The 19,049-nt window shown below is 39.2% G+C and overlaps 1 protein-coding gene across 1 annotated transcript in view; it reads right to left on the minus strand.

Moving 5' to 3' along the window:
* Nucleotides 1–1,661: 1,661 nt before the first annotated feature.
* Nucleotides 1,662–19,049, minus strand: part of LOC111259753 (uncharacterized) — a 49,335-nt gene continuing 31,947 nt past the window's right edge. Inside the window, exons 3-5 of the mRNA XM_022831972.2 lie at nucleotides 17,017–17,226; nucleotides 6,408–6,591; nucleotides 1,662–5,195 (exon numbers count right to left, since the gene is read on the minus strand). Of these exons, the coding sequence (XP_022687707.1) occupies nucleotides 5,154–5,195; nucleotides 6,408–6,591; nucleotides 17,017–17,226 (436 nt within the window). The 3' untranslated portion in view covers nucleotides 1,662–5,153. The remainder of the gene's footprint in view (nucleotides 5,196–6,407; nucleotides 6,592–17,016; nucleotides 17,227–19,049) is intronic.

The raw sequence follows: 19,049 nt of genomic DNA on the forward strand, positions 1-19,049 counted from the left end.
GTTTGCAAGAACTTTTCAGAATGGATTTTCAGAACGTTCAGAATTGTGAGACTCGATTAATTTCTTAAAAATAAAGCCGAACTGCTTAACACGACCAGGAACGCTAATTAGTAGTGGGGCATTGTTCCCACTAACTATATGGTCGAGGTAGTTTTAAATTGACTACTTTAGTTGTTAGACTGAAGATTCGTTTATTAGGTAATACTGCAAAGACAATAAAACCGCGGTTGGACTCGTCAGCTTTCGCTAGTTTTTCCGAAATGGTGTATTGTCATTGATGGTGTCCATTTGGCCGATAATATGAATCGTTTTCACTTTTGTCAGTCTGCCTGGCATCGACCAAAGAACAACTCTATTCACGTAGGTTTATCAAATGTTGGATGATTGCCACTAGCGTCGCTGAGCTGTAGACCAAAGGACGATCAAAATTTTGTGGAAAAGGCTACCCTCGGCGTTTGGCTTTCCTGAAAAGTATGCACTGCTTCAACAGTTCAGTATGTCTACAGGGAATCATCAAAATGCTCATCTGAACGAGATACTCGATGAACATGTAAACGTAAAAACGTGTGCTTTTATGGTTTGCTCACAGTGTCGAACAGATGTTACCATGTAGTATTAACTTATGAGGTTTGTTAGTCTAAAACGTGACAAACATCAATTTCATACTACAAAGTGATGCTATTTTGTAACGGTGGGGTTTCGCAACTCGGGTACACATGAGATGTGTACCCTTCGAAAGCTGAGACTACAGACTCGGATATAGTTAAGCTTTTAGCGGGCGAGTTGCAATATGCCATGAAGAATCAGAAAATTTGAATGGTCTACGGATATGAGTTTTGTTTCAAAGCTACAGTAGTGACAACAGCTCGCTTTATAAACCTTAAATTCGATACAGGTTCCGCTCCTAGAAAGATTTGAGGCGTTGATTCGAAAAACTACAGAAAAACATTTGAGCTGTAAATAATTAATCTCATGGAAGACTCCCTGTAAGGGTGCTGCATGATTTGAACAAGAATAAAAAAAAAGCGTAGAAACGCTTACGTTTTTTCCGTTGTCACATTACGGCACTGACTTAATCTTGCACTGTCTTGCAATATGTGATAAATTCTCTATGATAATCACAAAGGGTCACATCAGTAAGAAAATGCACAGTGGACTTTGCTTATTTCCACCATGCTGGTCCAGAATTGTCCGTGGCCGGTCCACCGTGGCCATATTGTACGTTAGCTTTCCTTTTATTTTCAGCCATAGCCGGGATTGGCTATCAAGCTCTTCATCGAACTTCCTGTAGTTGTTTCCTTAGTTTTCACCATTTTCTAAACATCCTGCCAGATGTCGAAGGTGGCTTTTTGGCTCTATTCAGGTTCTCAACATTGTTCGGGGGTAACAACCTCTTATCCCCCAAAAGAGTCTCACGGAACCATTTTGGCTAAGACCAGGAGCCGTTTGATAAAAACCCGCCGGTACGTTCAGCTGATTCTAATCGTCAGCATCTTTTACTCATTGATCTTTTACTCGCCGATTGTAATGCCACGTGCCTTCAAATGGCTAATGTGTGTATTGCTATCCGTTCCGCAAAAAAAGGTAGGAGCCTGCATTCAATAGAACTTGAGGAATTCTCGATACTTACATGTTTATAATAAATAATAACACAATACGTATTCGGTCTGCTTGGCGATAAACAATTGTATATCTTTTCCCTTTATTTATCTCTCCTTATTTTCTAAGGTCAGTTTGACGCTGCTCGTCTTTTTTATTATTATTCACCATGACCATAAACCCTAGCATTGTTGTCATAATACCTCTATTGTTTTTCCTCTAATTAGACTATTACAGTATAACTTTAACTCGCAAAAATGTAGGTGCAATTATAGGTATCAATAATATCATTTCTATATTTGAGAGATTATATTGTTTAACGTTTGTTCTTCATTTTTTTTTTGCATCAAATTACAACAAATAACGTCGACGAGTTCCGCTTTGTGTTTTTGCACTATTCCTTGCACTATATATATGTATATATATATATATATATAATGGAATACTAATAGTCATATTGTATGTTGGTGTACGCACTTTTCTCCTGTTCGTAGGCGTATCAGTTACTAACTGTCTTATGTGTCTGTGTGTATTTCTGTGCGTAAATCTAACAGGGTTTAATATTAATAAGATGCCACTGTATCAATGCAAACGTTTGATGCTTTGACTCATTATATCGTAATCTACCAAACACCTCTTTGCATTCCGCATATCCTGTTGACAATGTAAACACGTGCGTGTATACGTATGGCATCGTACGTATGTTATGCTTTTTTAGAAGTATTTTTGTTGTATCTGCTATTGTTGCTCAACTGAAATAGCTATCGTTAGTGAGACGACTTGCTGTTGTTATTGTTATTTTTGGCGTTGCTTTGTCTTTGTCGGGGGATAGCCGTCTTCTTCCAGGCCCAATAATTACTCATCTCGATTTGGTCGCTATCATCCTGGACTCACTGAGTGGGCAACTGAGATCCGCCTTCCCTCGTCGGGAACCGCCAAGGCGTCTTCGGTGAGCGAATTTCTTCTTCGAATTAATGCTTTTTTCGGGGCTTAGTACATGCGTGTAGCACATTAGCTGATTACCAAAATCTCGAACTATCGTCTTGGCTCCGCTCCCTTTCGTCCCTTCTTGCATTGTCGATAACGTCAACGAGGTCAACATTGTTGCTGCTGGTAGCTTTGCTTAGTGTATTTATTTCGGTTTCATTGTTTTCACTTTTGCAACTTTTATCGTGGCAATGGTTGCCTCAACCGCTATTAGATTATTATGGCTCTACTTTCTGCCTCTGCTTGTTAAATGTGGGATGTACTTCTTTTTATTTTTTTGTTACTTTTATTCGTCGGTATTCCTACAATAAATATAGCAGTATTTTCTGCCTGGTTTATTTGTCCGTGACAGCGTGTCGTCGCCTGCCCACGCTGGATTGTGCTTTATCAGAATGACAAACCATTATTGATGTCATTTATGTGTCTACGTGTTCTGTTCCTATTTGTTCCAGTTTATGATGATAGAGAACTTCAGATCGAGCAATTGAGTGTGCTTCTATGCGAGTGACAAGACGCGTATTTATCGAACATACGGCAATGAAATATATGAGCGGTTGAAGTGAATTGGTGAAAGGGGAATATTCCGGGATACCTGAAGAGTTTTAATTACTATGTAACGCGAACTTAGTATCTTATTTCTGTACTTTACAACGTGAGTCATATCAGCGGACAAGGGACGCGAAATGGGCAAATAAAGTCGCTAAGTATACAGAAGAAACATACTCGTTCTACGCTTTTCAATGATGTAGTGATTGCGGGTTTTGTCAGTGGTTGAGTTCGTTAATACTACTGTCACTGTTGGCGCTGCTAGCGTTTTGTAGCACCATTCACGATAGCAGGATCGTCTGCCGCTATCGTAACCATTAGTGTTGTGATGCTCTTTTTATATTTGTTGTTTCAGCTTAGTCTGGCGGTTTCTGAGGACTGGGATTGTTTGACATTGGGTTGAGTTCTCCTGCATGTGTTTGTTTATATTTTCCATGTTTGACTACTATTTGTCGTCGACTTTTTACAACAACATTCCAAGCAGTAGTCCAGCGTAATCCAGCAAGTACGGATGTCTCAGCCAACATCTTGGATCAATTTTCGTAATGCGCTTACCTGTAAGTTCTTCAAAGTGGGCCCAGTAGGGGGTGTGAGCAGGAAACCGGCAAACAATAACAAAACGAATGAAACAAACCATCCTGGTTGACGCATTGGTCGTGTTCAGCGTAAAGGGCGACTTGCTTGCAGTCAGCATCACCATCAGCCTGACTTCGCCCGACCCCTGCACTTCGAATGTTGAGAGTCCAACGAGATCAGACTAGATCCACCGCCGCATTTTCCCACGAGCGTTTGCGGTGATGGGCTTGTTGCGCAGGTTAACTCTATGGAACCACTTATAATTAGATCTTCATGTCCCTGTCTCTTTCTACTACTTTTTTTAAATTCATCAGTTCTGATATTGTCCACGACGACAACAAAATATGTAAGTGACATGTGATGAAAGAAACAAACACTGATAATTAATGTTTACAAAAAGCCGTGTCGTAACTGCCTAGACATTATAGACGACAACGCTAATACTTATTAGGAGCAAGCAACGATTACGTGAACTGCGTTGAAACTAATTTGGTAAATTTCACACAAAAATTGGCCGCTGAGGTCAACATTTATCTGTTATATTGAGTGACTGATAAATTAAGGATTTTTGGAAACGACAAACAGCTCTTGTCTACCATATTAGAGAGAGAGACAGAGAGAGAAAGAGAGGGGAGAGAAAGAGAAGGGAGAATTATATTTCAAATACATCGAATGCTACTACAGGACTACTACAAATTATTTACAACATATAGAGAACTGTTGATTCTCTTTTTTTTTCTGTTTTGCGCCGCCATCTTAAACCGCGTGGGTCCGGGTTCGCCGGGGTGATTTCTGCTGCAATCAACACTATATTTGTAACCAACTTGTGACCTACTCTAACATTTTTTCTTAAACTCCTTTACTGCACATGTACATACATACATATATATATGTATCTTGCTTCACCGCTGAGGGTGACGCTTCAATTACTCGCGGGTCTTATGAGTAACTGAAGCAATCTTTCCCGATTTGAATATATTTTATACTACAGAAAACTCATTGTACCTCTTATTCGAAGATCTAAAATGCCCAGGTGGCTTATGCAAACCTTTGATTTTTTCTTTATTCTGAACTAGATAAACGGGAAATAGAATACCTGCCGCAATGGAGAAGATCTGCAGATTATGTAACTTCTGATGGATATGCTACACTAAGTTTTTGCTACTATGTTTTCCTACAAGAAGTTATTCGTCGAGAATTTGTTGAATCTTCGCCGTTCTCCTTTATCTTCTCCAATGCACCGCCACTTACGGTTGTACCATTGTGTTATCATTGCCGCATAAAGGATGGATTCAGCCCTCTTCGGTGCAAATTAGTTCTCAGTTCCTACCGGAACTACTGTTTAGCCTCTATGAGATTTTTCGTTGATGTAGTTGCAACGATTTTTTCCGCATCTTTCCATTTGGTTTCCGATTGTCTCTTGTTAGACGTTCGTTGTCTGTTTCTTACTTCCCAATCCGGGGCGTGAATGTACGCAGCGTTCGTGGCTGGAACGACAGCAGGAAGAAAACAAACAGGCGTTAACTACTAAGCAGAGACGGTAGCTAAATAGGTGATCTTCGAAACATGTGTCAAGATGAACGACTGTCGTAATGAAGCTAGCTAAGCAATGATACCAGTAAGGGAAAAATGCATAAATATTAGATGACTGTTATCTGCAGTCTATTTCTTAATTATAATTACTATGTTAATTAAGTTAAAACTTTATACAATGTAACCTGCTTTTATAAAGGTACGGTAACTTTTACAGTATTACAAAATAATTTTGTTTGTTTACTCCAGTTCATTCGTTTGAAATGAAGAGATGTGTTTGTTGAGCGTAAGTAGTACATAAAGCATATATTCTTTATCTCTTTTTAATATGAATTCGAGTTAATTATCAGTTAGTTATTAGTTAAATTTACATTGCTATTAAACCTAGATATTTGGCACCAATGACGATATCTACTGAATGACGATATCCAAAACCGCAATATATCACGTACCTAATGCGCATCGAGTTTAGGTAGAAGAAATTAAAGATATCAGGAAGAAAATGCGTGATAATGACGGTTTCCTTTTCAGCTAATTAGATATTCTGTAAAAATGATAGTAAATTGTGGAAATTCTATTTTCTGGTTTGATCAAGCTGTTCCACATTTGGAATTTTCAATGTCAGCAGTAATGGAAAGTAGAGATAAACGAAACTAGTTAATTTCTAGGTACCAATAAATTCACTCACTCTATATCCATTAAAGTATCCATTTAAATTAAAACTTATTCTAAGAGCACAATTACTTAAAGTTCTGAAAGCTAAGCAAGCGGCTGTGGTCCAATTATGAGTAAAACGTTTAAAAATAACAGCTAAGTTCTACAATTTAAAATCGATTTTCCGAAGCTAATTCTTTGCATGAAGGGTAAGGTCAACCGAACCCTACTGCTAATACCACTGCATTCTAATCTATTTCTATTTTGAAGTTGTTGTTTTTAATATGGCGTTCGTCGAATGATTGGTTGAAGGCTTAGTGACGTCTGAGGTATACCCATAGTTCACAGTAGCAAGACTAGACAAAGCAAGCTAAGTATTAATATATCGACTTGCATTATGCGTTCTATTGTTAGCTAGTTGTTTTACTAATGCGATTGGTCAAGAAAAACGGCATCGATACCTAAATAATCTACGAAACTTAACTATGGCACACATATCGCTTTCAATTTACCTGGCCCGTACTAGGGTCAGCACGACCGATTCTTGGGGTGAACGCCGCACGACCAATACGTGGGGTGAAAGCCGACGGACCTCTCTTCACCATAAACTCTTCGTTTGTGTCTTCGTCAAAAGCTCCGATAGCTGCTCCAAGTCCGCCGAGAGTGTTCACGCCCTCCAAGCTCTTTTTGCCAAGTCTGCAAAGAATATGATACACAGAACTGACAAAAGTAAATCGACAGTTTTGCGTGTAATCAGCATCGAGTCCACGATTCCTTGAATAGTTGTTTAGTAAAGTATTCATTATCAGCGCCTGTTTCACTATTGTTCTGCATGCTCTATGATTATGGGCTTGCGGAAGTGCAGCCTTCACTGACTCAGGCATATTGATATACAGTATATAGATAAATTTGTTTTCTATTTTACACGACGCTGTCGTTTGAAAGAATGCGATCTCTAAGTGTATTAAATTTTATCCCTAGGCCAAAACTGAACATTCTCCTTAGTTTCTAATGATGCTAAAGAGGTCTTTATATATCAGTATCAAATCATATTCAAGACTAGAATTACGTAGAGATACTCCGGGCCCTTGCAGGACTCTTCCGAAATAACACTTAGAGCCTATAGCTTTGTTCATATTCTTAATACATGTATACATTTGAAGGAGTACGCGACAATGCAACAAAATTGCGAAATTAGTAAAAAACGTTATGACATACGGTTAAGTTCTCCGATACGTGACTTACGTTCGTTTGCATCTTGCGGGTTGTGCGCATACTTTAGGCTAGAACAAGGTCATGACAGACAGCGCTTCGTTCGAAAGTCGCTGCTTAACAAAAAAGGGACATTTCTACAACGCCCATTACGTCATCTAAAAATCAGTCAGCCTCAGGAAAGGCCCAAAAGAGTATTACTTAGTAATCATTACCAGTTACTCAAAAGTGTCAACGCATATAATTTTTCTACTACAATCCGGCAAGATCTCCCATTCATGTGACTTATTTTGAAGCGGTTGCTGTTGGAACAAGTGCAGCAAAAACTTACTCGTACGATAGTATTGGTCATAATAGCGTTCAGGATGAAAAGAGCCTTCAGATCTCGAGCAAAACGCTGGTGCTTTAACGTATCGCACGTCTTTCCGAGTCCTTCTTGTTATCGAGCTACGCATTTTCACTGCACTTGTTTACTTCAAATCTATTTTGCAGGTTTTACAAAGGTTTCGCAAACACGCAAGACGCCAATTCCAGTGTGATCACGATCATCATTGTCCCATGTCTTCTCCGTTGAGTGAAGGGCTTCGTCCAGGAGTGAGAGCAGTGCAGTGGGAATATAGCCGTCATTTTTAGATGTAAATATGGCTCAAATTCAAGATGAAATGTACTCAAATAGGGTATAGCAGTCCCTTAGATATCAGATCTAGCTAGCTCCTAACAACAACTTTGCCTGCTTCTGGGAAATGGGACAGAACATCACAGATATAATGGAATATGATGGGCAAAACGCATATAATCTTAGGCTCCTAAAATATTCATTTTATAGTGGAAGTCTTTTTTTTTACACATAAATAAAGCTTTGTAGCTTGGGCTATAGACGAGCGTAGGGATTTGAGTGACATACAGGATCGGCAAGCGAAGCTCAGCAAATCAGTTATTTGCTACGACCGCTTATATTTTTCTTGTTCAGGTAATCAACAAATTACAGGCCGATTTAACTGCTACAACTCTTACTGCCCAGGTTCCGTAGAGTGCAAGCGCTGTGATACCAACGATGATAGGCGCGAAACTGCCTTCGTGGAATATCGGTGTTCGGCATAACAAGATGCTTCTAAGCTACCCCAAAAGCTGTTGTATAATATAGAGACCATAAGAGTAGTTTTTATGGGGAGAGACCCTGTTTCTATGATATGAAGAATCAATTGTATAAGGTAAATAATTAAAGGACTAAGGTGAGCTTTCATGACTGTAGTGACCCAAAAAATACCAACCTGCGGTTGTTGAGGTTGTGCATCGTATAGCTTAAACCTGAAGATTTAGTTTAAGCAGAACTACGGAACAGCGAGAAAAGATATTCTACAAAACATGCAAGGAACTCATTAACACTGAGGGGCAGTCAACATCGAAACACTCAAGTGCTGTGACCTCTATGTGAAGTATCTAGTATTTGCCATTTTTTCATTTAATTATATGCTAGTAAGACATGACTTTCATCTACAGCCAAATACACAAAAGGAGCAATTAGATAACGTGTGGCACGCTTCACAAACATTCGGTCAAATATGTGCCTATATAGAATGCTTTTGCGTCTAATGTGATACAGCGTTTTCTCTCCGTAAAAGAAGAACTCATTATGCGAATTGACCACCAAATGGCAAGTTATTTATGACCTTCCCTTAACTAGTGTTGGACGAAGCGCGCGCAAAGGTGTTGAATATAATGGGGCTCTGATATCCATCCCGTTCCGTCAAGTTTCTACAAGGACACTAATTTAGGTCTCGCGTAATCCAGAAGATAAGCAGCAGCTAGGGATCGTTTTCAAAAGGGGCCTAGAGAAAACTTGTATCCAGGAACGCCGAAAAGAATTTCGCTTGGTGGGTTTTAGGTTTACGTTCCAAAAAAAAAGTGGGTATATGCTTAAAATTTAAGGTCACATTTTGTGTTCTATAGTCCCAAAACTGTGTGCCGGCAAAGGTCATATTGAACATTCAATAATTTTTTTATGCACCAATGCTTCTAAAACACAGTGCACGGTGCAGACCACAGCGTTTAACAAAATGGAATAAAAAAAACAATCTGGACAGGATAACTTGGGGTGTTTGACTAAAGATTTTCTAAACGGAGGATAGCGAGAATCAATGTTACGATTGCCCTCTACAGGCTTTCAAGTGTCATTTGCGACAGGTATCACAATAGGAATGAAAAAAGAATTATAGAGAAAAATGGTAAACAAAATACTGTTTTTTAATTGAGTAATTCCACTAATTACTTTTCTCTGCGAATAGCTCATAGCAAAATCTATTGAACAAATGATACATTTTCTGAAGGTATAATAATTTTCGGTATTTAATAACAATAAAATTTATTCTTCAATTCAATGTTAATGCACAATGATCACATTATGCAAAAAAATAGTGTCCATAAAAAAAAAAGCAAGCTCTCCTTCTCTAAGAGTGTCTAAATAAAGTTTTGAGTTTAACGGTTGGTATTACCGTTGAGCATCGCTTCAGATGGCTGGTCCCCAGCGAAAACAGAGTACATATAAATGCTGTTTTGAAAATAGACCACCTTATACCTCTTTGCATTTAATAGAAATACGTTGTTACTGAACCATCACGGGGACCTCAAATTGGTGCTTGCCCTTTTTGTACTGGTGTTCTGTCCAGTGAAAACTTATAGCTAAGGATTTAAATTCTTGTAACGCTATAATCGCCAAAATTATCCAGCAGAGGCAATTCAGAAGCATTTTTCGAAAATTTTAAATTTTATGGTAAATCGGAAACAAGATTTTTGATAACACATTTTTCCAAGCTCAATAGTAAATACAGAGGTATTTCAAAACTATTATTTAATACTATACATGTAGGGTAGTATACAATAAGAAAAGAAGAGTTAAGACTAGCTTGCTTAACCAGTGAAGCTAGTATTTTTGTAGCAGATTCTTCTTTATCTTGTACTAGTCGTTTTATCAATCAATCAATGATACAATCACATTTTCGCGTAAACTGCATCATAGACGCATATGCCTTATATATGTGACTGACCATAAACGTTTCCTACCTGTAATCATTTGTGGTTTTGTCTGCTCGTAAATTACGAACGGTTGGGCAAGATCGGCACATGTCATAAGACAAAAAGCACTCAATGTAATGTAAATCATAGAATGGGTAACCTGGCTAGGCATTCAACGAGTAGCGCAAAGGTAAATTCTTAAAATGAGAAGGAATTCATCGTGACCAGATGAAGACAGGCTATCAGGAAGGCACCGATGTTCGAAAATGGGCTCTGTACACGTTTCAGCCGGTCGTTATTATTGGGCTGCGTAGTTATATAGTTGAAAATGCATGACCTACAACGATCACGCCTCAGCATGCTCCATTCTGTCGGCGGGTTTGTCTGAGTAGCAGGGTCTTTTTACTACATGAGCCCACTGACAACCGTCCCTTGGCAACTACTTCGTGCATGGTGGCGACATTCACACGGGGGGAAGCATGCAGTGCGTCGTGCGAAACGCGATGACCGCTGTCAGTGACGTTCTATTTGGCATCCGTTCCGCCTGTTCCACCCCACAAGATCGCAAAGAGCGGAAAGACTAGACGTTGACGGTGAAAGCCGTATGAGTATCGGTAGTATCATTCACTTGTAGCGGGCCTCAGCCGCGGAGGCGAACGGTGTCTAATAAAAAAGAGCAGTGTAGCTGAGTGGTGGTGCAGTTCTGTCAGCCAGCCAGCCAGCCATTTACAGCGAGCCTTGTCCGCAATCAAATGAAAATGGAGTTTTCATTTCCCTTAAATAGCATACTAAAGGAATACGGCTGGATTCGGAGTTTTGATTTGGTCTCTATTGGCAAATGGGACGTTTGGATAGTCTGGACAATATATGCCATAGAGGAGATGCGTTCATGAGTAGTAAGGTTATTGGACCTTGAAATATAAAAATTACAGGAGAACGTCAAGCGTTACATAACTACATAATCTTAAATCGAAAGTACATGCATTGTGTAGTATTTCCTCGACTAGCTTCAGAATTCCCTCTAGTCTTATTTTCCAAATCTGAGAAAACGTATTATGATACCAATTCAGACTGTAAAGTATAAAATCGGCGAACCTTATCCGCTGGTGAACCATGTCCGTATCGATGTTACAGTGTTTTCTGCCTTTAGTTACAAGGGCACGTATTGTCTTTAAATAGACCGTTTTATTGTGGCTAGCAAAGCGCTTAGAGGACATCCCTAATGGCATCTTCCCAAGAAACCTGATGATTCTACACCAAAACATATATCTTTGTATAGATGCGCGTATAATGGGGGCTTATACATTTTAGTATTCTTAGTGTCGTTTTTCGTCACATAGTTCATCTTTCGCGGCTAAAGATCATTATGATATTTATAAACGAAGTAGCCGACCAAAGTGGAATCGAATCGAAGATCTGGGCGAGGGCCCAGTTTCAATTTCCATCCGCTACGACTAGTTCGGAATAAGCTCACTTGGTCTGTTTGCCACGCTGAAACCCCTTAATAAAATGATAGGCTGAGCGTGACCCGACCGTAAATCATCAGGAAAAACCGCATGACGGCTGTTGCTTCTTGTTCACTATAACGCTCTAATAGTTACATATTTGTTAACCAGAGAAATTTAAGTGGGGATTTCCCTTAACACGAGCTCAAATTTCTTAGCTGCGCCTATGCGATAATCTCCAAGAGTAGATCCACATCGATTCGTTTGAAAATATTGACTATATCTACACATCCCATTAACAATTTTCCTACCTTTACCTGCTTGCGACCTTTCCTTTGAAACCTATCCATTATTTCTAGCTACTGATAAACGCGTTTCCTTGAACAAAATCGGCGGATACAGCTCCCATCAGATCTGCACCCCTTCTAGCAACTATCTCACGTACCCTATTCCTACTGCCATTTTGTCTTCTGCTACATCCATAGTGCTAGAACAAACCGCGCAATTGAATAAGTTTCATTAAGATGCTCTTCGTAAAATACGTGCAAGAGATTCCTTCACCAAACTTAAACATGATCTATAGAATCGTGCCTATTTCGTATGCTTGACGACATAGTTCTTGTGGTGCTATGCAGCTCCTGTTCGTCCACTGAAGAGGAAAGCTCGATTGACCCTATATCAATATGCATTTCTGTTCATTACTAGGATTCATATTATTAAATGAATGCTTGACATCGTCCTTCGCTCCCTTTACAACAAACAAACAAACAAAACAACGTTAAAACGTCCAAGATGCAGATCTTTATAAGAGATATGGGACTAAATGTGTAGTGACTCGAAAAATAGACAAAGCCAGATTCGGATATCGGGCAACTGCCATCACTCGGTATATGCCCCGACCTCTTAATCTAACATTATTCACAAGCGTTGTCGGGCTGCTGCACTCTGAATCAAAGATATGTATATCTATATGAGGCCAATTTTATATTATTGAATCAGCGATATTCAGAGAGTCTCCACGCCGGCATATATTCAAGGTTTTCGAATTTATTTAAAGTTCTCCTCGTTTCCCGCCCGCGATGCGCATCAGCTTTACATTAGTCATAATTGTTTATATTAGGTGTCTTTTGCTCAAGCGTCAGACACGTAGGTGTCAGGAATGAACCGTTATAGCGTAGGTTGATAGTGCTCCCTGTTTTTTTCGCACGACTTATCGCAGAAGGAAAAGACGAAAAACTTTCAACCGGAATATTACTATAGACTGATCAACATGAACATATGGCAAACAGCACATAGGCAAACAGAATGAGGTCATATTGAAAGAAATGCATCTAATTTCGTCATCTTACCCTAAAGACCGCATTATAGGGCGCTATAGCGATCCAATAAGACTTTCTATGACGCCCGTATCGGCATTTGGAACTGTAGTAAGGGCACATTTTTCCAACACATTACGTTGCTGCTTCTTGATACCAAGTACCTGCATAATGATATTTCTAATTATATGAGGGTTCGATTACTTTTGGATTTTACAAGCAGTCAGTGTCATTATCTTATGAAGACAGTATTTGCAGAAGTAACCTAATTCAGTTTAATAAATCCAAGAAGATTTTTTTCAAGCTTAGAATAATTGTCTTTATCATATAGAATAATTTAGTGCCGTTGTCCAGTAAGTACTCTCTGTTTCGTTGACATTAGCGTTTACGCGATATGAAGATTTACACGTAGTCATTCCGTAACCTTTTCCAGAACTTCACCCTTATTTATTAAGACACATATGTGTATACGCATGTGCCGGTGAAATAGGTAGTAAGGTATATTCAGATTACTTTCGACAAATCAACAGTTTTTTTTTTTAAAAATCCGACCACAGGTCCAAGATCGCTGGTTTTCGTTTGTTTATTGAAGGACTTATGTTTGATCAACGCAGGGTTTTCAGAACAGCGACATCCCCGCGTTAATACAGTAGCAATGAGTCTACCAACAAACGTCATATGTCGGGATGCCATAATATCGAGAGAAAACCCTTTATACTTCTGACTAAGAGTTAGTTTGTCCTAGTCTTAGATAAATGAGCCAAAGTACTTCTAAAAGGCTACGAATGTTAACCCATCCCTATAACCGACCGCTTTGGAAGCAGTGAACCTGTATCCAATATTTTGACCTTTCTTCGGAGCTGAGATTCAAATAAACATACATGCATTTGTTTAGACAACTCCCTATGGCGAACAAACTAGGGCGAGCTAGTAAAACGTATGAGAGCCGATGTCTTCAAGGTCAACGGGCGGTCAATTAAATGACGGGTACTGGCTACGATTCATATTCTTCTCAGAATTTCCCTAATTTCTTCTCTTCTTTATGTAATTAAAATACATCGTGTTCTCGCGAAGTATTGTGTTTTAAAAACCATGATTGTACTACATGCATACTATTGTGTTGTAACACAAGTACGACCAGCTTGTTTGCCCTTTTCCCTTTCGTTTTTTGTTCTCCACCTCTACATAGCATTGTGAAGTATCTCCTCTGTTTTCTGTTAGCCTGTTAGGCATAATTTTATGTCGAGCTCCGGCAATAGAAAAGGAGGCTCTAGGCAAAAAAAGTTGTTTTACATCGCCTTTTTCCTTATCTTAGACAGCTACCGTGTACTGTAATTGTATTCTATAACTGTGAAGGCCACTTTAAACGGATTTTAAAAATTGACTCCTGGCAATGGAGGGTGCGCCTCGGTTGGTCATCTAAGGTCGATGAGGACGATTGAAAGCCACGAAAAATTATCCACAGTCATATGGCTATCGACATTTTAGGTAGATGGGATTTACCCGAAACTTGGAAGCTTAGGTGCCTTATGAATAGAGTGGTCATCACAAACAGACACGGCTTTCCACTAGCTCTCAGTCTCTCGCTAAACACCGAGCAAGTTATAGCTAAATCAACAGGTTTTTGTACAGCAGCATAACTAACAGCGAAAAGTGGTGTCTCCACGTCAGCATAAAGCTCGGACGAAAATGGTCCGCTCAAAGCAACATATCTGTCCCAAGAGATCATGGTTTGCGTTTGGTAGTACTGGAAATATCTTGTATGGAAACAGACTGAGAATAATGAAACAGTTAAGAACAATTTGTGTCTAGCCCAGTTATACCGAATGAACTAGGCTATCCAAGGGAAAAAACCCATGAGTCAAGATGGAGTCATGCTGCTTTATGAAACTCCCAGACTGCACGTGGATAGATTGTGCCAGACATCCTACAAGAGGTTAACAGAATATTCTTTTAGCCTCGCTCCAACGAATATTCACACTTTTCTGATCACTGGCAAATCAAATTAATAAAAACTCACATTTGATAATGAAAAGGGCCGCACAATTTCACTGGACCGCTTCTTTTTCAGCTGTAAATTCTAGCGAGAAGTCTTAAAGAATTTGATTGACAGGTAAGAGAAGGTCGTCGAAAGTAACAGCGGATACATAGAATGGTTTGTAGGTAAGGTTTGTGGTTTGACGGTGCATTCTCAGTTTGGTAAACAAAACCTCAGTTGCTCATGCTCCGACCGGATACGTACATCCCAAGGGTCTTGGTGACGGCTAACACGGTAGCGGCGTTGGACTTATAAACCTTTGTGTTTCGAGTTTTAGATCTGGTGTCGTTCTTAGGAATTCGATGGTGTCATAAGCCAGGTTGGCTTACGTTTTGTGTGTTGATGTGGATACCCGCGTCAGATGCCAAAAAAGTACCTCTAGATCCGGTAGTTATAAGGCACTTTAAGCTAAGAGTTCACCAAGAACCAAAAACCTATTTACTTTATAAGCCAGGTTCTACACAATAGTCGTTAAATGGCCCTTGTAGACTAGATTACTACACTGGCTGGCAATTTCAACTAAAATTTTTACAGCTTAAAATATATATATATATATATATATATATATATATATATATATATATGTCTCATAAAATAAAAATGTGCATAGACCAGCAATGCCCATAGGTCAGTGATGACTGGGAGTCTTTACCAATGACGATAGCTGTTGCGCCGAATAGTCAATTGTATCACGGCAATATCATAAAGCAATAAACACATTTTAATAAGTAGTATCGATATAAATTTTTAATGTAAAAAACTGTGAGTCTGCTTTTTTTGCTTTAACTGTGTGCTTTATTGATTTTTCCCAATGCTGCTACACCGGCGATACTATTATGTCTATTTGTAGACGTCGAAAACATTCTCTGTTTGGCTATGTCGTTTTTTCTTCAATGTATGCCCTAAAGCCAGTAAATTAAGGAAGCAAATTTATAGCTCAATGATGAGATTAAACTACTTTTTCCTGCTAAATCAGATGTATATATATATATATATATATATATATATATATATATATATATACTTTAATCACTAGGGGATAGGAAGTAGCGCACCCACGGACAGTTAGTTACTCTGCTTTGTCTAAAGCTCCTAACTTTGGTCTTTCAACAAGTTGAGGGTGACTTCAACGCGAATTTTCTAAAATCCGCTAGAGATACTTTGCAATCTAAGATAATTACGATCTCTTCCATCACATTTAAATAGTTCTAAATAAGCGCTTCTGCGTCAGGTTTTTGAATTCCCAATGAGTGGGGCGTAACGGACGCGTATTCTGCAACAAGCTGGGAGACGTAGGTCGAAACGATTTCCTTTACGCGAGAATATGCAATGCAAGTTGTTTTTTTTTTTTTTTTTTTTATGAAAATGTGCTCATGCAAACATTATTCACGGTACACCATTTATGGAAGACTACTTCGCTAAATGTTACGTCCTTGGAAGCCGGCGGATCAACACATCTTTAGTACTTTGTTTATTTTAAGAGTGCAATTGTGCCGCATGTAACATCGCAACACCAATCAACCCGTTTTAAAACCCATTTTGCACTTACTGCTGTAGGTTATAACTTTTATTGTAAATTCATGCTTCTATCAATAGCAAAAATATCGATAATGAAGGGTTTCGGTCCATTGGAGAAAGAGGTATAAGGATAGGTTTTATTATGTTGACGATGCATGCCAACATCATTGACGCGCTCGAGGAATTGCATAAGCTTAATCCTTTGTTGCACTTAGCTTTGTTTGTAATATATATATATATGAAATATCAAGTGCCGATTGAACGACTCGCTGAGATCCTAGAGGGTTCAAATTTGGCCAATGAGTATCTCCGATCAATGCAGCATGTGATGATAATGTCTTTCGGTTGTAAGTCACTAGTTCATTCATTTGATATCTGTGTTTATACTGGTTTTAACATGTCATAGTTAGAGGCGGTTCTACAGTGAGACAAGTACAGTTTAAACATGTGTGCTACTCTTTGAAAACTGGGGTTTTTCTAATGGTGCATCATACGCATTCCTAGAAACGTGTTCCTACTTTCAATGCGGTGAGTACAAATACTTATTAGTCAGGATTCTGTATGTAACCGAGACACTGACCGTGGCACGAAGGCATCCGTCCGGCCCACACGAGGGTTTGGAATGAGCTGTCGCATCGTACGTCGGAACAACGCTTGCAAGTCCTCAGGGAGTAGGCGCCTCATGGATGACTGGCCGAAACTACCCAGACCGTTCATGGAGCCGCCGACATCAAGCGACCTCTTGTGGCGTTCAATACGCGGTGTGAATGCGCTATGGCCACCGCGCTTCCTGAAGTAGGAGGTTCGAGCCCAAAGTACGAAAAAAATGTGCGCACACAATAAAAAGAGAACAGATCACACAAATTTGAGAAATTCGCTCGTACAATTCGTATCTACTGAACATACGCTGCAAAAGACACGACTATAAGATGGATAAACAGCACGGCAAGACACTGAGAGGACTTCTGTGTGCACAAATGCATGTTTCTCATACGATGAGATAGATTGAGCCCACATTCCCGTCGAAACATTCGTTGTAGCAAAGCCCGTCGGACAACGTCGACTAGTTTAAAAACAAAATCTCTCGTCAGGCAAAAACAAAACAGTTGACAAAATTTGAGAAGAATGCGTTTTGGGCTACGTTATAGTTACATGATAGGTAAGTTAATTCCCTATCTAACAAGAGCATTCAACGTATTCGTACAAATAACGAATGCATGACGGATGTTTGGGGTTTTTAGTCGAAAGCTAAGTAGGTACCGATTTTTTTTTTATTAAAACCATACTAAAAAAGAGAGGTATTTTAGATTTGTCGAAAGGAGGCCATGTAAAATATAATAAGAGATTCGGGAAGAGCTGGTGGGCTGCTACTAACTTCTTTGGGCATACCAGCTGGACGACCCTACCAATGTAAGTCAGCCTCAGTTGCTTTTGTTTAACTAGCGTGACATAACGAAAGGCATTTCTTTAATATTCATCATCTTGCAAATTCGACCCTAACGGTTGATGCACAGTAAAGCATGCAAAGACTGCTTGAGAAAACCGCACGTTCATGGATATTATACCTTCATATATATATATATATATACCTTATATATATGTATACGATATACCTTATATACGATACACCTTCATGGATGTTTGTTTTTACCGAGGTCAAATGGCTATAAGCCAACTTGACCATTCGACTTTCGGGCAAACGTTAATTATCTTCGTTACAAACGATAACGTATAATACACCACACATATAACATTGAATAAGACCCATATAGTTGTACGAAAATTTTGCTTGCCAGGACCGAAAGCTTGTCGGAAGAATATAAAGAGTTTTGTAAGAAGATTTTCAGAAACTAGCGTTGCGCCTCGTGCGTATCGATTCGCTATAGTTAGTGGTCAGTTCAAACTGGTATCTGTGTCTTTTTTTTTATTTTTAACGCATTTTATTGTATTGCTCATGTCAAAAGGATTAAAGCGGTCGATTTTATCAATTCATGTAAGCTGGAATATGTAGCAGGGAACGGTGTAAAAGGCTTTTTCAGAAATTAAGTATTTACGAATGTAGTTAGGCCGAGAGCCGTTTTAAACTACAACAAATCTAGTCAGGGTCCGGAACGTCTGATCGGAACTGTATACACAACTTAACCAGAAGAGCGACAAAAATTTGAAGAACGGTCACTCATCCGAATGCTATATGTCACACTCCGTACCACTCCAAATATCTTCCATTAAAGCATCCCGATGGAGATTTTAGTGTTTATCGATTTAAGCAACTTGATATCGATCACTACTTGACTGCCCTCACGGCTGGGTTATATAACTCAGCCGTTAGGCGACGAATCTGCTGAGTAATGAGGCGGGCTCGCTTAACAACTAGAGCACTGATTCCGCAGTGGCGTGCTTTATGACCTTTGCAGATGAATAGCGTTTTCCAATTAAATTTAATCAAAAAAAAAAGGCAAGTACCTATATACTCAGGATGTTTTCTAGAAGAAACGCGCAAGCCGCCTGATCGTTGGCTATACCGCGTCAGAATTCTGACCTATCTTGTAGATTTGACTGCTTCATGTAGATAGCTTTAAAAGATCAAATTAGCAAATAAAAACAACAAAATTG

The sequence above is a fragment of the Varroa jacobsoni genome, unplaced genomic scaffold, assembly GCF_002532875.2.
Source record: "Varroa jacobsoni isolate VJ856 unplaced genomic scaffold, vjacob_1.0 scaffold_364, whole genome shotgun sequence".
Lineage (NCBI taxonomy): Eukaryota > Metazoa > Arthropoda > Arachnida > Mesostigmata > Varroidae > Varroa > Varroa jacobsoni.